General features: G+C 42.7%; 1 protein-coding gene across 1 annotated transcript in view; it reads left to right on the forward strand.

Annotated features, from left to right (window-relative positions):
- Positions 1-652: 652 nt before the first annotated feature.
- Slc17a6 (solute carrier family 17 member 6) overlaps positions 653-20197 on the forward strand; it is a 43331-nt gene continuing 23786 nt past the window's right edge. Inside the window, exons 1-3 of the mRNA XM_048442487.3 lie at positions 653-1475; positions 3993-4245; positions 5638-5756. Coding sequence (XP_048298444.1) covers positions 1390-1475; positions 3993-4245; positions 5638-5756 — 458 coding nt within the window. The 5' untranslated portion in view covers positions 653-1389. The remainder of the gene's footprint in view (positions 1476-3992; positions 4246-5637; positions 5757-20197) is intronic.

Here is a 20197-nt window from a genome sequence, read left to right on the forward strand (position 1 = left end):
TTTACCTGTGTGGAGATAATTCAGCAGTGTGCTGTGTATTAGGTCATTTAAAACAGCTTAGGATTCCGAAGAGTTCATATCACACTGCCTGCCGTTTACTTAACAGAGTGCTCTAAGGCTACAGCTGTCATTTTCCTTCTGTGTATCCTCCTTCCGTCTCCCACCTCTTCTTTGTCTCCCTCCATTGCTTTCTCTCTACATCCTTTCTTGGTCGTCTTAGGGGTTGAATCAAACACAAACAATATTATTATGCATCGCATAAACATATGCTTTATATCCGAGGGATACCAGGTGTTCCCCTGGACACCACACACCTAAGGAGAAGCTTCTGCAGTGTTGCTTCCCCGCCATGCTGTCAGAGCTGGCATGGATCAGCTAGCCAAGCAGAGTAACTTGTCAGTGTTAAATAAAGCCCTCTTCCCTAGCAGAGCCAAATGCAGCCTTCCTCCTGAGAACTCTGCAGACGATGACATCTCCCCACTTGGTTCCCATAGCATCCATTCCTGAAGAGCCCTAGAAAGGCCCTTGGTCAGGGCTATGCTCCCAGCTCCCCTAGGAAGTTGGCAAGCAGGCTAGCCAAAAGCAGCATTCTGGGTTCCTGAACTTCCTCTGTCCGTGGTGCTGAAATGCTTAGCTGCGACTCGGCACACACTGACGGGGCGCGGTCAGCTTTTTTGGCTCCCCTGAGGCTGCCTAAATCACAACTGTGTGTCTGTTACTCACTCACGTTCGCAAAAAGCAGCTAACCTCAGTCTTAATTCGACTCTGCCACTCTGCCGCAGAGCACATTTACGCCGGCGCGATGGGAGGAGACCACGCTAAGGCAGGAAGCTAACAGCAGTATAGCTCACCTGAACCTGAGGCCGGGGAAGCTCCCAAGGGTTCTGAGAACTTATGAGCTCTGATCAGCAAAGTCACCATTTTAGACAGTAGAGGTTCTTTTGCCTTTTCCTTAACACGGGGTTCCGTGGCGTTTCTGGTCCCTCTGAGTAAAAGCCAGCGGATTTATTGCAATAAGCCTTCAAAACCGGGAATTTGCATTGTTTTTCTGAGCTGACTTCCAGAACAAGCACTCCTCAGCAGCACCCGCCCAAATACCACGGCACTGCGCGCGCCCTGGGCCACCGGATCCTCCCCTTCCAATGAGACTTTGTGACTCTGTGCACCAATTCTCCTATTAGGAAATCCGTGGGCTGCATGCAGCTCTTCTGTTGTCCTCTCTTTCTTGCTCTCTCTCCTCTCTCCAACTCACAGCCTGGCTGGAAAGCTCACCTCTGTTTGCTGAGAAGAAAATTCCCTACCTTAACTGACCAAGACTATGCGCAGAACTCGCCTTTCATAGCTACCGTAAATTAAATCTGGCAAGGTTGGACACCAGTCTTTACAAGAATGGAGTCGGTAAAACAAAGGATTTTGGCCCCGGGAAAAGAGGGGATAAAGAATTTTGCTGGAAAATCCCTCGGCCAGATCTACAGGTAAGAGAAAGAAGCCCATGCTCACCTGGGGTTCACTCACTATGACAGAGGCCATTTCAGTAAAGCTTGGTTATTTAGCGAGATTGTAGCATGGTGGGAAAGTATTTTCTTGCTCATTGCTGAATCAAGACTACATTGAGAACCTGTTTATGAAGGCAGGGATGTGGCATTAAATGCACCTGTCGTTGTGTGTGTGTGTGTGTGTGTGTGTGTGATTTTGTGTGATTACCTGGGGATTCTCATGTTTACCAACCCTACTCTTAAGCCCCCTTTACAATCTTGAAATGTCCTTTCACCACCTATTCAGAAAGCCTGATGCTTTTGCTTATAAATTCCCAAAATTTAAATTCCTTTGATCCAGACAAATGAATAACAAAAGCTAAACCCCTTTAAAGAATAAATGTCAGAGACTAATGACAAAAAGGAAATCTAGATCTCAGCTGCAAATAACATAATGAAGAATCTCTCGTGGGAAATTCTGCATTGAATGAAACAGGATCAAAATATATCAATAGTTGATCATTGATGTTTCTCTCTTGATCCTAAAATGCCACATATACATGCATATGCATTTTTATTTGTTTGCTACACATTTTTAGGAATCTGTCTCTTGTGTGGGAAATGTCACAGAAATTTAAGAACAAACAAAACTGTAAACTGCAAAATTATTTTGAAAGTAATAGAAAAATGTTTAAATCCTATGCTTTTCATAATCATTCCACTAAGCATACTATAGTTTGTATGTTTTAGATCCTGCTAGATGTGTTATATTTTCTTTAATATAAGCTACTTTTTGTTAGTGATATAAGCAAAATAAATGAGACAGCAGAGAGAGTAGGAAAATGGATTTTGAAAAGCATTCATTTTTACATGTGGACACTGAAGCCTTGGCTTCAGTGAGAGTTGTAACCCAGATGAACAATGTACATCTCTATTTTCCATGTGGCTTGGTTCGGGTGGGCTTCAGCAGGCACCATCAGGCCCCTCTGCGGCAGTAGATGCAGCAAGCACCCTGCAGTCTTGCAGCTGTTTGAGACCTCTGTGAGGTTGGAAATTTGGGTGCAGAGTTCAACTTTGTAAATTTTGGTATACAAAGTCGAGGCAAAAATAATCAAAACCCATTAAATTTCTTCTTTATATGAAGAAATGCCTTGTTTCTGGTATTTGGGTTGCACATCTGTGATAAACACCCACGTAGTCTATCCACAGATACCTTAATGACCTGCTCTGTAGTGGAATTTGATAGAATTTGAAGAGAGCTTCAAGTTTCTTGGCAGCCATAGTCCAAGCTATACGTGTCAGGAATTGATGTTAAAATTCTACAGGCTTCGTGTGTGTGTGTGTGTGTGTGTGTGTGTGTGTGTGTGTGTGTAATCAATGGTGTGCCATTTAATGGTGGGTACAGGATTAAAAGTACCTACAAGAGGGATCGAGAAAAAGTTGGCCAATTGTAAGTGTTGATATATCAAAAATACCAGTCTCATTGAGAGATTATTAATTTTTAACTTGTTCTCATATAAAAATGGCAATTTTTATGGATGTAGTAGAGATGAGAACAGCATCTTCTTTTTCAAGGCTATTCTAACATTCCAATTCTCTTTTCCTTCCCCAGTCCTACAAGGATCAGAATTGATTGAGAAGAGTCAAATCTTATGAAATAAAATGAGATTTCCTCTTAGTGGTACCAAAGGTGGTGTGGGTGCCCCTTGGTAATTCCGGAAATCAAATTTTCTGTGTCTTGAAATGGGCCCGCAATATTTTTCCGTGTGTTGTAGCTGAAATAGTAATGACGCAAGATTGTGACTGATTAATTATTCATGTTGTAGGAAGGAAGCTGAAGTGTCAGACATATGCTGCGGAGGCCTTTGTTTCTAACAGGAGTAAGGGGGGTGAGAAAGAGAGAGGGGGGGAGGGAGTGATGAAGCAGTTCACCTAGGTAGAGAATTGGAAAGTGTTTGGCAGGGAGGCCGCTGGCATGGAAAAGCTACCCTTGGGTCCAGTGAAGGGTAGGATCTAGGAGATGGTCCTCAAGCAGATGCACCTGGATAGTGTTGTCTCTAACCTGTCAGGCCCATCTCAAGCCCTAGAGTTGAGGAAAGGACCCACAGTAGCCAAGATTAAAGCACCCATGAGCCAGGGAGGGCATCAAGCAGGGGACACTCCTTTCCCAACCCTCTCCCTTTTATCCTGGTGACCTCAAAAGTTAGGGCCAAGGGAATGTGAATGGAGAATAGAAAGGTGATAGAACTGGGGTTCCCTGAGTTAGGCCTGAGTGTATTAAGATGTAGATGTTGCTGCCCAGGAAAGAGGGTAAAATTTCACACAATTTGAGAGTGCTTAAGCTCTGTATTCCCAGCATTCTAACTAGTCAGCAAGAGAGAGGTCAGAGACCAACTCTCCAGCTCCTGAGGGTTGAGGAAACTGAATGCCAGCTGAGCTTAGGGCATCTTTGTCCCCTAAACAGTCTGGGGGAGGTGCCTAACCATAGGTGTCCTTGCTTCTTAATCTGATGCCCAGGGTTCTGGAGAAGAAGCAAGACACCGGTGAGACCATTGAGCTGACAGAGGATGGCAAGCCACTAGAGGTGCCTGAAAAGAAGGCTCCACTGTGTGACTGCACCTGCTTTGGCCTGCCGCGCCGCTACATCATAGCCATCATGAGCGGCCTGGGCTTCTGCATCTCCTTTGGCATCCGCTGCAACCTGGGTGTGGCCATTGTGGACATGGTCAACAACAGCACCATCCACCGCGGAGGCAAAGTTATCAAGGAGGTGGGCACTGGCAAAGCCCTAGAGGGGACTCCCTCCGCTAGCTACCCACCTGTCTAAGCTTGTTTTCCCCACTGGAATCGAAAGGTTTGCATATTGTCTAAACCTTCCCTCGGTGCAGCTATTCTGGAAAGTACCACTAGAATGCTATTATCTCCTTTTTTCGCTAGATTACCGGCCTTTCCTCGCTCATTTGCAAGGCGTAAAATAGTGTCTAGCTCAGTAGATTTGTGTAAAGAATGACCAGCCAAGAACTAACAATGTCTGTTAAATCTAAAAAGAAATATTTTTCTTTAATTGCAAAGTGTAGCATCATAAAGTTCCCCTGGCTCCCTTCAGATCATCCCCTCCCAGCAAAAAAACAAACAAACAAACAAAAAAAAACTTGTTTTGTTATCTAACAATAAGACCTTCAGTCAAATCACCATATGTATACCAGGTTTGACTAGCAGGTTTAGGGATGTTATAGGACTCTGGCTGGGAGAGAAGATGCTGGGTGAGGGAGTCGGTGTTTAAGAGAGTGCTCGCTGCAGTGTTCAGCAGTGACGCGGGTTGGGGGAGGGTGAGCTGAAGGTCACGGAGAGCTATCCTTTTGGTTGCAAAACTTGGGAACACTCTGAGGAGTCAAATTATAGTACCTGTCCCTACCCCCAACCCCGGAGCCCAGGATCCTCAGGACATTGTCATTGCAAGAGAAATAACGGCATTCCCAATTACCTGGGCAAGGTAAAAGCTTAGACTTTACAGTAACTCAGAAACTTGCAGATATTTAGGTCCAGTTTTATGAGAGGTGCATCTTGTGCTGTGGACCAGCATAGTTTAGGCGCAGTCCAAGCTTGACATTCACAAGCTCTGAAACAGAACCTTAGACGGTGCCCTCTCCCCGCCACCGCCACCACACAACCTTCTCCAAACTCTGCTAGACTGTCCCCAAAGTCTTTTGTCCTGCCAACCCAGATTTAGAGGAGACACCCTTTCCAATCCCTTCGAGCCTTTTTTTTTCTCCCTGAGTTCTTCTTGAGCGTTGCATTTCATTCTGGGAGGCACCCCACTACTGCTTTCTCAACAGCCTAAAGGACCTTAACCTTTCGGAGAATCCTAATGTCTTAGCCCTGTTAAGGAGGTCCCAGGTTCACTGACCACAGTCCAGTCCGCAAGGAAGCCTGGAGGCGCGTATTTCATTGGGAATCACAACACCTTTTACAAGGAGTCCCTCTTGTCAGCAGCTATTTTTTACGAAACGAAAATTAGGCCCCTGACCTCGGTATTGCAGAAAATGTCCTGCGTGTTTAAAGGTTCATGGCACACAAACCTCCAAAAAAGAATTAGGAGCGCTGACTCTGCTTTGCCACCCCTGATCTGTTGTTTCTTTGTGGTTTCTCTCTGTTCTTATAGAAAGCCAAATTCAACTGGGACCCTGAGACCGTGGGGATGATTCATGGCTCCTTCTTCTGGGGCTACATCATCACCCAGATTCCGGGTGGATATATCGCATCGCGGCTGGCTGCCAACCGGTAAAGCAGTGGGAGTCTGTGGTTGGGTCTCCCTACTCGTACTCGCGTACTGCCGTCTGTTCTGGACTGCCCAGGGGAGTTTGGAAACTCCCTGAGGGCGTCTCCTTGTCTACGGACACGCCTCCGACGCTGCAGAACTCGAGTGGTGCCTTGCTGGCTGAAAGGGCTCAGGTGTTTCAAGACCTTCTACCTACAGGAGTAGGGCATGGCTTGTTAGAGAAGTGTCCCCATAGTGTGCGACTGCGTGTGTGTGGGCGGGCGCGCGCTCGCGGGCGCGCGTGTGTGTGTTGGGGAGGGGGTATCTGTGTTAGATGCTGCAAGAAATGGGGCAGTGATGTAAGGTGCACAAGTGGGAGAAGAGGGGAGTGCCCAAACAGGTGCCGGGGTGGTGCGGACCTCTGTTAGGGCCCATATGGTGTCGTGAGCCTGGAGTATTTGTTTCTATGGAGCCAGGCGGGCTCTAGGGCTCTCGGGGTGAGATTTCACCTGTTAATGAGCTCGGTGCTTAGGGGCGGGAGTGAGCTGAGCAGCTCAGCTGAGTCCCAGGGCCTCAGACTTTCAGTCCTACAGTGGTGGCGGGAGTCAAGGTCCTAGCGCCTTCTTTCAGGGGCACCCCTCCTCCAAGATTCACCTACAGAGACACCGGCAGCATAAAGACCTGTGGGTGGCGATACCAAGGAGCAGGGCATGACTACCGGAGGGCTACAGATATTTCTTAGGATAGTAATTTGCTATAGTAAACAGTGTAGTTTGCTTCACGGAGTGTATTTTAGTGAGAAATCAAACCAACAAAGCTAAATGTCTCTCTTTGCGTCTGAACCCAGGCTGAACATTGTTGTCCCCCGGGTTCTGTGGCTTACAGATGCCGCGTAAACATTCCCGGGTTTTCTTGAGCCCTCTAGCGTGTACCTCCTCCCTCCTCTACCACACCAGCAAAGGGACTAGGAGGCGGTCAGCACCTGCAGGTCAGCTTTGGTTCAACCTTTCTGCTCCAAGTGCTCACCTGCATCTTCTGGCCGCGTCCCCAGGTTTATCTTCCAATCCAGACTGAAGAGACTGGGTGATTCCCAGGCCTCAAGCAGAATTCCTGGAATTTTATTTTAGTCGTTTAGATCGTACAGTAGAGATTTCAGGGCGGCTGACCAAAATGTCAAATGGAGAGAGACTAGTTAGAATATCTTTTGAATATCATCTACAAGGGGTGCGCCCAACACTCAAACCCGGAAGGTGGCTCCCTCCCTGGTAAAACAAAGCAAGATTAAAAGACTGGCTACATAAACATCCCAGTTTTATGGACTCGATAAGGAAAAATTTAGAAGGAAGAAATTTTTTAAAGAAAACATTCACTTTGTTGACGCATAGTGATTAAGAACACATAGCAACATTCTGTGTTTTGCAAATCTGTAATAAAAGGTTTCTTAATTTTCCCAAAAATTATTGCTTAAAATGTATATTTTTCTGAAAGGTAATATATATGTATATTATATATAATATATAATATTTTTAATTCCGGAAAAAAACAACAGAGAATTCACTGACAAATGCATAAATAAATAAATCATTCCAAATGATATAAAAAATCTCAACTCGAGGTCATAATTACGAAAACGTTGCTTTGAGATTTGTGGCAGACTGAGTTCTCTGCTTGCGAAAGGTAAATGGCTAAGGAGTTCCTGTCAGGAACAAACAGCAAGGATTCCAGTCTTTCCTGTTCGGGACAGCAGAAAAACAGGTTTTTCCGATTTATTTATTTTTTTTAAGCAAGCTTGTTGCAAACTTTGGAGTCCCGTTTACCAAGGACAAGCGGCTGACTAGGTACCAGATAGCAGGGAGGTTTTCTTCAAAGGAAAAAGTCGGAAGCTTTAGAATTCCAGTTTGGATCCAACTGTTGTTACCTTTAAACGAATGTTCAAAAGACAGACTTCATACCTCCAAACATGATATTTTAACCTCTACCAGCCTCAGGAAGTTTACAATGTAGCGAAGTGTCATGACGATACAGAGTTAGAGAGACACACTTCTCAGAGTTTTGACATATTCCCTTCACTTTTATAACTCAGCAAACCTTCTAAGCAGGCGTAAGCTTCCTGTGAAAATAGGTCAAATGACTTGGACATTTTCTTTTCTACTGATAAAAGCTTTACTTGATCAATAAGAAAAAGCAAAACCTATCTTAAGGGAAGATGATCAAAATCATAAATAATGCAGCCAACCAGATGCGTCTGTTTTTAAATATGTTTTGAATGTTCATCTGGCATTAGAAACTGTACGTAAGATTTTGTCCCAGAAAGCTCTCTATACACGGATACATGACACTCTTGTAGAATTGATTGGAAAAATGAATATCTCCTGCTATTTTTCCTTTTCCAGAAATAGCAAATCACCATGGGGCAGGTCTTTGCATCTAGAGACCTGCCAGCCTATTCATTCATGCAGCTCCTCCTCCTCCTTCGCTTCCTCCTCCTCCACCCCCTCCTCCTCCTAGGCTGAAATTCCCCGGGGCACAGAGGACAGCTTCTTTTCCCTCTAGCCTTAAAGAGGCTCTTTGGAAAGTGTTTGCCCTAGCTGTTAAAGGGGAAGAAGCTGTGTGGAGACAGTTGGAGGAGCCGGGCGGGGCGGGGGAGGGGGGCACCTCCTAACTATGCTCTCTGCTCATTTCTCAATGGAAAATAAAGAGCACATTGGACTTCTCCATTTTTTTTATTGATCAAATTCTAAGTATTTTTCTTTCCTGTTCATTAAGAGGAGTTGCTGAGAAAGTCAGGAGGGAAGATATTCAGTTCAGTGGAGCACTTCACACACTCAACCCCCTCCCCTTTGTTTCTCCCTGAGAAACACAGTGGAAGATTTCAGTCACTCCAGGGAGGGCCTTAAGGTGAGCTCTCCAAGGGAGACTCCTTTTAAAATTCCTAATGCTTTTAGATGAGGACATATTTAAAACAGTGATAAAAATGTTGGGGCAAATCAGTACAGGGCACCTGAGATGGTGGGTTAGATGCTGACAAATGTAGAGCCATCCAGGCGTGTATTTGTCCTGCAGCTAGGCACTTGTAAGGGGCTGTGGCAAGGGTTTAATCACAGGACCATAACCAGATTTTCTTTTTGCGAGATATAAAACTAAAAAAGGCCAAGGACATTTGGTGGATACATTTTTAATGTATAACAATGTAACTGTCCTTTCAAGTACTACTTAAACCCTTTGTAGACATTCCCCCACCTGCTCCTCTTCTGTCCACCTCTCACTGCACTATGGGCATCAGCAGGATCACAAGACTATCTTGTTCTTCCCTTGGTCTAATGCCTTCTTCCTTCCAATTTGGAGTCTTATCTGTGCTTGTTTTTTGTTTGTATTTTCATGGTGAGATCTCTGCCATTTTGAAGATTATCTGACCATGATGCATATTTGCTAAAGAAATCAAATGAGATTTAGTCTCCAAAGCCAAACCTTATAGCTTCAAGATCCTGAATATGTTACTTACTAACTTCCAGGCTCAAAAGTCTTCCTTTTTTGCCTTCTTGTCAAAACCAAAGTGCCTACTTCATTGTGCTGTCCTGACAGCTAAAAGAGAGGGTACATATGAATATGGGGAGGTAACTATGTAATTGCTGACTGCTTGTTGCTGATACAAACCTAAATTTTAAAAAAATGAAGGAGATATTCTGTGATCATAAATCTTATTTGTCTTAAAATAGTAAGGTAAATGAATTATTTCCACTGTGACAGTAACATCCATGTTCGTGTATTATATTTCTGCTTTAAAAATCAATTCTCTCAAACTGATTATTTTGAATTAGATTATTGTTCACTAAAATTATACAAACCTCCTCTGAAAGCTTGAAAATGGCTATTTTTAAGATAGAAGTTTCAGTCAAACATACAGAGAGTGCCGGGAATTCTGTGCATTTTATCTTTGAGTTCTAGTCTGGGGTAAGCACATCTAGGGAAATTCACTGGAGTTAGGGGTTAGACTTCTGCTTTGAAAGCTGCAGTCATTTCTCTCTTCTCCTGTCCTCTAAGAAAGATAATCCACAGTGCATTGTTTTGTCTTTATAATGACTTCTGCTGGAGAAAAGAAAAAGGTTTTAATTTTTAAAATGTTTGTTTGGCTAAGAGAAAGCAAGCCATACTTCTTGCAGCATGGTCCTCTCCTCTGACAAAGGGTCCTGTTCAAGCTGGACAGAGTTCATCAGGCCCAGGCCCCCGTTTTACAGAAATAAACATGAAATACAAAGCCAGGGAGTGGGTGACGTCCGTCTTGCAAAGAGACCCCATCAGGCTCTTGTACTGCAGGAGCACAAACTAATTCTACAAGGAGTGTACTATCTCTGCATACCACTGTGGGCTCCACTGTCAAGTTCTCTTACAGCAGCAGACTGAGCCATCTGCTCCTTGAATGAAGACTCCAATCTGTCATGCCTCAAATCCGGGGGATAAATCCATGAATTAGAGATTACAAGCCTAAGGGATCCTGGGTATGTTTTTTTTTTCTTTTTGAGCAGAAGCATACACGCTGTGTGTGTATGTGTGTGGGTGTTTCTCTCTGTGTGTATATCTGTGTATATGTGTCTGTCTGTGTCTTTCTATATGTCTCTAGTGTGTGTTTCTATCTCTTTCTCTATGTGTATGTATGTGTTTCTCTCTCTGTGTGTGTATATCTGTGCATACATGTCTATCTATGCCTCTAGAGTGTGCATGTGTGTGTATGTGTGTTCCTCTTTGTAAGTGTATATCTCTGTGTATGTGTCTGTCTTTTGTCTTCTCTCTCTCTCTCTCTCTCTCTCTCTCTCTCCTTCTCTCTCTCTCTCTCTCTCTCTCTCTCTCTCTCTCTGTGTGTGTGTATGTGTGTGTGTGTGTCTGAGTGTCTTGGCATCTAAACTCTTCTGCCACAGTGTGATTCTGTTCTTTTCTCTGAAGAGATGGATTTTATGCTTGATCATAGGCTCAGATGAAAGGTTGGATTTCTGCAGATGAAAAGAGACATTTACTTCTTCTCTTCCCCACTCACTCATCCCTTTGCCCAGCTGGGTCCCTGGAAGATTGCCCCATGACTGTAAGAAATTTAGATGTTTTATGTGCAAAAAAGAAAAGATTCCTCTAGAACTCGATACATTTTCTTAATGTAAAACAGGCAACAATAGAAAGCATGGAGATGAAACATCCAAATGCTTGCGTTAGAATTCTTTACCAGTGTGCATTTTCCTTAATAAAAATAAAACACTTTTAGTAGATTTTTTTTCTTGCTTTTCTGATTCTAAAGAATGTTTTGTCAGTTTGATTTTTATAAAGAGAGGAGTGGCATTTTTAGTGTTAACAACTTCACATTATCTCAGATCTAGGTCTGGATAATTTTTGCTAAGTCTTTCTCCTTCTGAGAAATCAAGCATCAATGATATATTCAACTAATAACATATGAGAATGAGCTCTGGGGATGAGTTCCTAGGATCTGACACCAATCATACAAAGTTACTGTAACCTATGTATCTATCTATGTACGCATCTATTGGTGTCTCTTTTTTTTCTATTATCTATTTTTATCTTCCATCCATCTATTACCTACCATCTATCAATATCAAATTACCATATATCTATTAATTGTCTGACTCTCTCTTCCTCTGTCTCTACTTACCCTTTCACTAAAATGTCAATTTCCAGATGTAGTTTCTTAGCCCTCAGTGAGAAATATTTTAAATCTCTTCTACATGAGAAAATCGTTTAGACTTCAAGCAAAGAACTTGCTGCAGGGGACCACCACCCTTGGTGGCTGAAGTGGTTTCTAGGTACCCAGTCTTTTGGGGCCAAATGTAGCTTTTCTATCTCACTCACGTAGTAGCGGATCATACATCTAGCTGCTTTGCCATTGTGGGCCCGATAGGTTAGGTATCTGGGGTAATGGAGCCTTTTATTATTTTTTTTCTAACAAAAGAAAATACCCTTTACCAGAAGCTGAATGATGGAAAGATAGGCTGGAGCGGGGAGGAGTCTCCAAGGACTTGCACGTGCTTTGCTGACAGAGGCCTTTCTCTCTCTTCATTCTACAAACCCCTCACCCCCTCCCAGTTCTGGTTTCTACATTGCACCAGTTTGCCGATGCACTGCAGCTTCTGGGTGGGGGAAGCGCGGAGCGTTTTGCAGGGAAGTCAGGTAGGCAGCTGGTAGAATAATTCTCCTGCTGCTTTATGCCACCATTGGGGCAGTCTAATTTCTCTGTCGTGAGTGATGAAGTCATTTTTACAACTTAATGATGTACCAAGGGACACAGAGGGCTGCCTCCAGCTTGTGCAATCCTCTTTTTTTTTTTCTTTTAAATATGAGAACAGGCATCAGATGTGACAAAGGGAGGGGCCCAGGCCCCAATTTGATTAGATTAAATAGATTAAAACTGCCTGGATCAGTCTATTCTTGCAAACTCTGCAGGAGGGGATTAGTCTCACACCTGGGGTGAGAACACGAGTCTCCTCTTTAGTAACAAGCCAAATGGCAGCAAGTTGATTGACTTAGGAAAGACAGATGTCCCCTGCATTGGTGACAAGCCACCAGTTTTTCCTGTCTGCAGGGCAAATCTTTCTGGGGTACAGGTGATTCTCCAGGGTATTGGGGGCAGAAGATCACAGAAATGTATAAAACTGAGAAATTGACGAAATTGACGTCTCGCTCCTGGCAGCGGAAGTGCATGTTAATCACGCATGGGTCGCTTATGACATAGGTATTGTTGACATCTCAAAAGTTTCCGTTTCTCATAGAGGCGCAGAGTCTCCTCCTTTTGTTATTCACAACCAGTCCTGCTTGAGACCATAGAGCGGGTGATCATTCGTGCATAAGGGAAAATGGAATGTGGGGGAGGGGCTGGGAGAGGTGGGGGAAGGGAAGGAATATGATCAAAATGGTTTGTATGAAATTCTCAAAAAATTAACACGCTTTTAAAAAAAAAGGAGAAATAGCAGCAGTGTGTGTGTGTGTGTGTGTGTGTGTGTGTGTGTGTGTGTGTGTGTGTGCAGGTGTGCCTGTGCCTGTTTGTGTGTGTGTGAGTGCCTGTATGGGTGTATGTTCACAAGTGTAACGTGGAAGGGAACCCAATAGAAATTAGTTCTTCACCTGAAAGTACTCAAAGAATTCATTTTGTCCGTGTTATTTGAGCTAAATAATGAGAAAACCAAATTTAATCTGTTCATATAATTTATCGTTTTGAAAAACAATTTAAATAAGCAAATGTTCTTCATTTTATGTCATAGATTCTCAATTGAGCTTTGGAAAAATTAAGAGCACCCATAAGTTTCTAATGCTTTTGTAGAGCAACGAAAATAATTATGCATTAGTTGATCAATTTCATTCCATTCTGTTCCACTTCAATTTTTCACAGCCTTATCTGACTGATAACCATACCTGTATTAGAAATTAGCTATGAGCTATCAAAAAGAAAGCTAAACAACACAAAATGTCTACTTTAGATCTATCTATCTATCTCTCTATATATATTTCTATATATGTATTATATATTCTAAATATATATTTCTATTATATTTTGTAAATTTATTTAGTAAAGAAAGTTCTTTAGTTCATTGTCGAATGTGTGCTTTACTGGAAGCTTTTATTTACAGTTTAGGATTCCAGTATACATTTAAATAAATGATAGTAACATAAATCCATTTTCACATGCTGTGGAGAAATGACTTTTACAAATCAAAAACTAAGGATGAAACAAGTTGGCACACATTCATTTCAGGTAAATTTTCTTTCTTTTTTTAAAATTTGTTTATTTATTAATTATGTATACAGCATTCCTTCCATTAGACCTCATTACAGATGGTTGTGAGCCATCATATGGTTGTTGGAAATTGAACTCGGGACCTTTGGAAGAGCAGGCAATGCTCTTAACCTCTGAACCATCTCTCCAGTCCAAATTTTCTTTCCTTTACAAATACTTTTAATATAAAGTTGAATATTTCCTTGCTCATTCTTCATCCTCATATAGAGAAAAAGACAGTCAGCATGAAATTAGTTTCTTTATTTAGAAGGATTATTGAGCAAACAGAAAAAAGAGCTAAGACTTTGAATATAAATTCAAATTCAAAGATTAATTTATAAATATGTAATTGGTTAGTCATATTACCTTGATATTCTTCTGTAACACAAATCTATTAAAATGTTCTTAGATCAACTATCTTGTTTCATGTTGTTAAATGCATTTGATTGATGGAAAAACATTGAAAGCACACTTTTTTTTCTTTTTTTAAAAATATTTATTTATTTATTATGTATACAATAATCTGTCTGTGTGTATGCCTGAAGGCCAGAAGGGGGCACCAGACCTCATTCCAGATGGTTGTGAGCCACCATGTGGTTGCTGGGAATTGAACTCAGGACCTTTGGAAGAGCAGGCAATGCTCTTAACCGCTGAGCCATCTCTCCAGCCCCAAAAGCACACTTTAAAGGAATTTAAAAACACCAGAATTGTGAAAGTCATTTCCTAAGTGTGAAAAATCTGTTCCTGGTCTGAGGATGCCTGGCAGTAATATCATTTAATGTAAACATTGAAGAAGGAAAGAGACTTCACAACTGAATAAAATATAAACAAGAATCTAGCTTTTAGGGGGCGGGAGAAGTAGATGGCTCAGAAGCTGTGAGCACTGCCTGTTTCTGCAGAGCACCTGGGTTGGGCTCCCAGCACCCACCCTAAGCACCTCAACGTGGCCTGGGATTCCAGTCACAAGTGATCTGCCTGCCTCTAAGGGCTCCTGCACACAAGCCATGCACATAAGCTCCGGTAGGCATACACACTTAAAAAATAGCCCATACATTCCTTTTTATAAAGAATCTAGTTTTTAGTCAAAAGCAAAGAAAGGTGGAGTCAGCCCCTCTGAGTTGGAGCACAGGAGTTCTGGGAAGTAGGAGGGAGCAAGTGTGTTCAGGAAACGTTCCAGGTGTGTGACTGGTTACTTAGCAGCCCAGATTTATCCCCTTCTATCCAGGGCTGTAGGAGGGTAGGAAGCCAAAGGAATGCAGTTTACAAACCTAGTTGTTATGCTTTTCCCAGGAGAAACACATTGAATGAGAGGCAAACACAACTGTACATATCACTTTGTGTTCTTATCTTCCTTTCTCATATGGCCCTGTATGATGAGTGTCTTGACATTTCATTTACTCATGAGAGAAACAGGCACAGAATTAGCTGAGTTACTTTCTGTAATACAACCAAAGATTAAGAGATGGAGCCAGGTGTGACCCCAGGAGGTCTGGTTTCGAATGATGTTCTTTGCAAAGCACACTGTTTCTATCAACTTAATCATGTGGTTGGTTTGCTTTTGTTGTTAATGTTTTGAAACAGAGTCTTAGTGTATAGATCAAGCTGGCCTTGAACTCAAAGAGGTCCTTCTGCCTCTGCTGCCTGAGTGTGGGATTAAGGTTTGTGTCACCATGCCCAGCTTATATGAACTTTTTGAAGTGTGTGCGTGTGTGTGTGTGTGTGTGTGTGTGTGTGTGTGCACTCAGGTCCATAAGTGAAGGTGCATGTGTATCACAGTGTGGGTCTGGTCAGAGGAAAGCCTTGGATGTCAGTCTTCACCCTCTATAGCATTTGGGACACGATCTCTTTGTTGTTATCTGTTCACATAAATGTACAGGTCTACAAGCTATGAGGCATTTTCCTGTCTCCACTGTTGTCTCACCATAGGTAGGATGACATGTCTGAGACCCACTCCCTGGATTTTCTGACGTCTAGAAATTCAAGCTTTTATGCCTGTCCTTTAACTCAACAACTATATCAAGTAAGGTTTTATCACCAGGAATATCCTAGATTCCAATCCAGGGCTTTCAACCTGCAGCCACCTAGGGAAAGTAGTTCAGTCTCCTAGAATTGACAAGACATTAGAACTACAGTCTAGAATTTTAAGTCAAAAAAACAAAAGAGAGAAATGAACAACTGGTTTAAAGGCGTCGAGGCAGAGAAGATGCAAAGAGCAAAGATTTGCTATTGCTTGCACACCAGGCCATTGGTACGGTTGTTAGTGTCTTTGCACAAATGTATTAAATGCTCATTTCATAAGAACATGCCTCTATCCAGAACATTTTACTCGGACCACATATCTTGAACAAGCACATACCCTGACTCCATTCTCCAAGACACAAATATGGGAAGTGATGGAGATAAAAAGAATTTCTGGATTAGGCCTTATAAAAATGTATTGTTAAGCACTTTAGGAACATCTTTCAAAGAAGACCAGTTGGAAATCAAAGTAGCTGCATGTGTGTACGTGGGTGTGTGCATGTGTGTGTGCACATGTGTGTGTGTGAGTGAGAGAGAGAGAGACAGAGAGAGAGAGAGAGAGAGAGAGAGAGAGAGAGAGAGAGAAGAGGATTGAAGAATATAGGAATTAAGATAGGTAGAGGGTTACAGAGTGTTATCCACATCCTAATATCATTATTTGTTTACCTATATGTTTGGGGGATGATGGGACATCGATTGAAAGACTAATGGATCTCAATCAATCCAGTGTTGCTTAATGGGAGATAGTATTCCTAGTACATTTGTTTCACACACTTTATGCTTCTAGAACTTCAATATGACATGAAACCACTGGGCATTGTGCAGTCATTGAAATAGCATTACCATCTAATTGGAGCAGAGATGTTATGGGAGTAACAGAGTGAGAAGTGATAGCTTTCTAAACAGTGCTCTGTCCTCTTCCATAACATGTTCGTTTAATCTTCATGCTACTCCCTTGGCTGGAGCTTCAGTGTGTACATTTATAGGTGCAAAAAGTGAGACCTCCAAAAGCCAGTGATGACCACTCACCCAAGGGCATCCTCTGTAGGAAACCCGTTGGTATTTGAATTCTCTCACTGTAACTACTGAATTTATGTTCTTTTAAAAAAGATTTATTTACTTTGATTTGTGTACATACATACCTACCCAGGCTAGAAATGGTGTAAGATGCCCGAAACCAGAGTTACAGTGCTTGCAAGCACCAACATGGATGCTGGATCCTGAACTCGGGTCCTCTGGAAGAACAACAGCAAGCGCTCTTCACTACTGAGTGGTATCTCCAGCTCCACTTTTAGCTGGCACAATGTCTGCCTGTATAAATGCCTCAAGCAAAACATGCTTGTTGTTTAGCCATTCCGACTAGTAGCGTAGGCAAATCAGGCCGTAGAATCTGGCTCTTGATCCTCTTTTACTTTGTGTTAATTTTTGCATCTTGAAGACAGTTCGGTTGCTAAACTGCTTGCTGCATGCGTCAGGACCTGTGTTTGATTCCCAGAGCATAGATAAAAACGCTAGATTAGCAAGATCACTGGGATTCTGAGAAACGCAGTTCTCAGTTCCACACATTCCCACTGAGTCTGAAACTGAGCCTCAGAATTTATTTTAGCCAGTCCTTCACCCATCATTATGTTTGCCCGAGTAGAGACTCCACAGCGCTAAACTGTTCTTGGTTTGTAACTTCTTTGCCCAGTCAGCTCTACACCTGCTGGTAGAGGTAGATTTCAATTTCTCTATTGAAATCTAGACTTTCTTTTCAAAATATCGACTGTATTTATCATGATCTGTTCTGACTGATGGTGATCTCAAGACGCTCTTAGAACCCAGTCAGGGACAGTTCTCTCTCTCTCTCTCTCTCTCTCTCTCTCTCTCTCTCTCTCTGTGTGTGTGTGTGTGTGTGTGTGTGTGTGTGTGTGTGTGGTGGGGTCAGGGGTATGGTAGACTCCAATCCTCATTCCTCACTACTGATCTACTGATACCACCGACCTCTCAATAAGGTTGTTGCTTTTCAAAAGTTTGGTTAACATCTCTGCTTTTGGCACTTTTTAGCACACCGCTGCTGCTCTTATGCTACAGTTGAGTTTAGTGATAGGATGTCTGAATTCTACAAATGCAAGTGTAAGTCAGCATTCTCAGTTTTCTATATCTATGACCTGAGGAGCTGTTGAAGCTTCTCCTGTGCTGGTTATACTATTTGTGAAGGAAGGCTAGCGGTAGTAGTTTTCTTTCTTTCTTTCTTTCTTTCTTTCTTTCTTTCTTTCTTTCTTTCTTTCTTTCTTTCTTTCTTTCTTTCTTTCTTTCTTTCTTTCTTTCCCTTCTTCTTCTTCTTCTGCTTCTTCTTCTGCTTCTGCTTCTGCTTCTGCTTCTGCTTCTGCTTCTGCTTCTGCTTCTGCTTCCGCTTCCGCCTCCGCCTCCGCCTCCGCCTCCGCCTCCGCCTCCGCCTCCGCCTCCGCCTCCGCCTCCGCCTCCGCCTCCGCCTCCGCCTCCGCCTCCGCCTCCTCCTCCTCCTCCTCCTCCTCCTCCTCCTCCTCCTCCTCCTCCTCCTCCTCCTCCTCCTCCTCCTCCTCCTCCTTCTTCTTCTTCTTCTTCTTCTTCTTCTTCTTCTTCTTCCTCTTTAAAAAATTCTGTTTGTTTATTTGTGGAGGAGTGTGCTATGGTGTACAAGTGAAAATCAGAGCATGACTTGGGAAACTTAGTTCTCTCTTCCCACCATGTGAGTCTCAGGAGTCAGAGGCAGGTTGTCAGTCTTGGCAGCAAGGGCCTTTACCCTCTGATCCATCTCTCTGGCCCCAGGAGGAGTTTTTTTTAATGTCATTGTCAATGGATTAAAATGAGAATCTAGAGCTGATTCACACAGTCTTTTCAATAGTTGACTGACTCATACTGGTGGATACATTGTTGTGTGCCAGACACCTGACTTTCATCCTGAGCAACCTTAGGAGCTAGGTCAACCCACTGGCTCCCCACTCGCCTTCTTTAAGCTTATACTTCTTAAGTGCTTAGGATGCAATCTACTGTGTCCGTTGTGTATAATCACAAATATGTACCACTGAGCCTGGTTGACATCCCTGTTTTGAAGACACTGAATGAAGCACAGACCCATGCACAAGCTGCTTTAGGTCCATCTCTTGGTGACAATGGCAAAAGTGACCTTTGAACCCAGGCCCTGTAGGTCTGGGTTGAAGCCAACCATCTTAACCATGGCATGGTGTTAATATATTTTTTTAATTACACCACAGCTCCTTTTTGTTTATTAAACAGTGATTGTTGAGTATGTATTAATTTTGTAAACACATGGTTATTGCTGTGAGTCTCCATGCATGTATCCAATGTGCTTTGATGCTATCCAGCTTCCTTCTACCCTCAGCCTTCAGTTGTTCCATGGTTCTTGCTCCTCACAGCTCCTTCCTTGTTATGCTATCAACTCTTACATACATTTTATTTTTATTTATCATAGTTCTTTGAGAATTTTGTACAGTGCACTTCAATCACATTTGTCCCCTTCCCCTAACTACTTCCCAGACGCATCTCTTCTTCCACACCTAAAGATGCACCAAAAGAGAGTCAGCTTTGTGTTCTCTTTTCTCCCCAACCCACCAAGTCTAACTTGGGCTGCTCGTATACCCGCAGGTATACAGCCTTTCCCTGGTGTTGCATGGAGAGGGCTACTTGTTTGTCCCAGCCACCCGGCTAGCTTAGCCCCGAAATAACCACACAGAAACTGTATTAATTAAATCACTGTTTGGCGCATTAGCTCTAAGTTTTTATTGGTTAACTCTTACATCTTAGGTTAACCCATTTCTATTAATCTGTATATCGCCATGTGACAATGGCTTACTGGGGAAAATTCCCAGCGTCTGTCTCCGACAGATCCATGGCATCTCTCCACCTCTGTCCTTCTTTCTCTCAGCATTCAGTTCTGTCTTTCCTGCCTAACTAAGTTCCTCCCTATCAATGGGCCCAAAGCAGTTTCTTTATTAGCCAATGAAAGCAACACAAAGACAGAAAGACCTCCTACACCACCCTAAGGTGTAGTCAATCTAGCAAGGGCTACATCTTTAAAGAAAACTGACTCTCCCTCTCCAGCAGCTACAAAGTGACAATAGTTCCCCAGTTGAGGGTGGGACTTCATGCCCAACCCTACCCCCATGCTAGAATTTTGTCTGTCTTGACCTTGCAAGCAAAGGTCTTGTGCATGTTTTCACAATTGCTATGTGTAACTATTCTGTTGTTTTTTTTTTTTTTGGAAAAGCATGGCTTCCTTGTAGTCATCCACTTCAGCAGATCTTTTGAAAGTTTTATTTCCACATAATTGAAAGACTGTAGTAGTTGCTTGTTCCTTCATCTGCTTTATTTCTCTTAATGTCTTCTATTTTCATCAAATTTCCTGCAAGAGAAGTGATTTAGCTTTTCTTTACAGCTGAGTAATATTCCATTGTGTTTATACCATATTTTCCTTCACCTTGCTTTTGTTAGTGGGCATGTGGACAAATTTTGAATCTTGGCTGTCCTGTCTTAAGTAGTTATGACAGACACATAAAACATGTTTGCCGGTGTCACTTTTGAGTGCTGCCATCATTTCCTTTAGAGCTATGGCCAGGAGTGACTTAGCATTCAATTCTTGTGATAGGCGAGTAATCAGAAGCTGGAGAGATTATCAGCTTGCCAGTCATGCAGTTTTTA

This window comes from Myodes glareolus, chromosome 24 (genome assembly GCF_982192425.1).
Source record: "Myodes glareolus chromosome 24, mMyoGla1.1, whole genome shotgun sequence".
NCBI classification, from domain to species: domain Eukaryota; kingdom Metazoa; phylum Chordata; class Mammalia; order Rodentia; family Cricetidae; genus Myodes; species Myodes glareolus.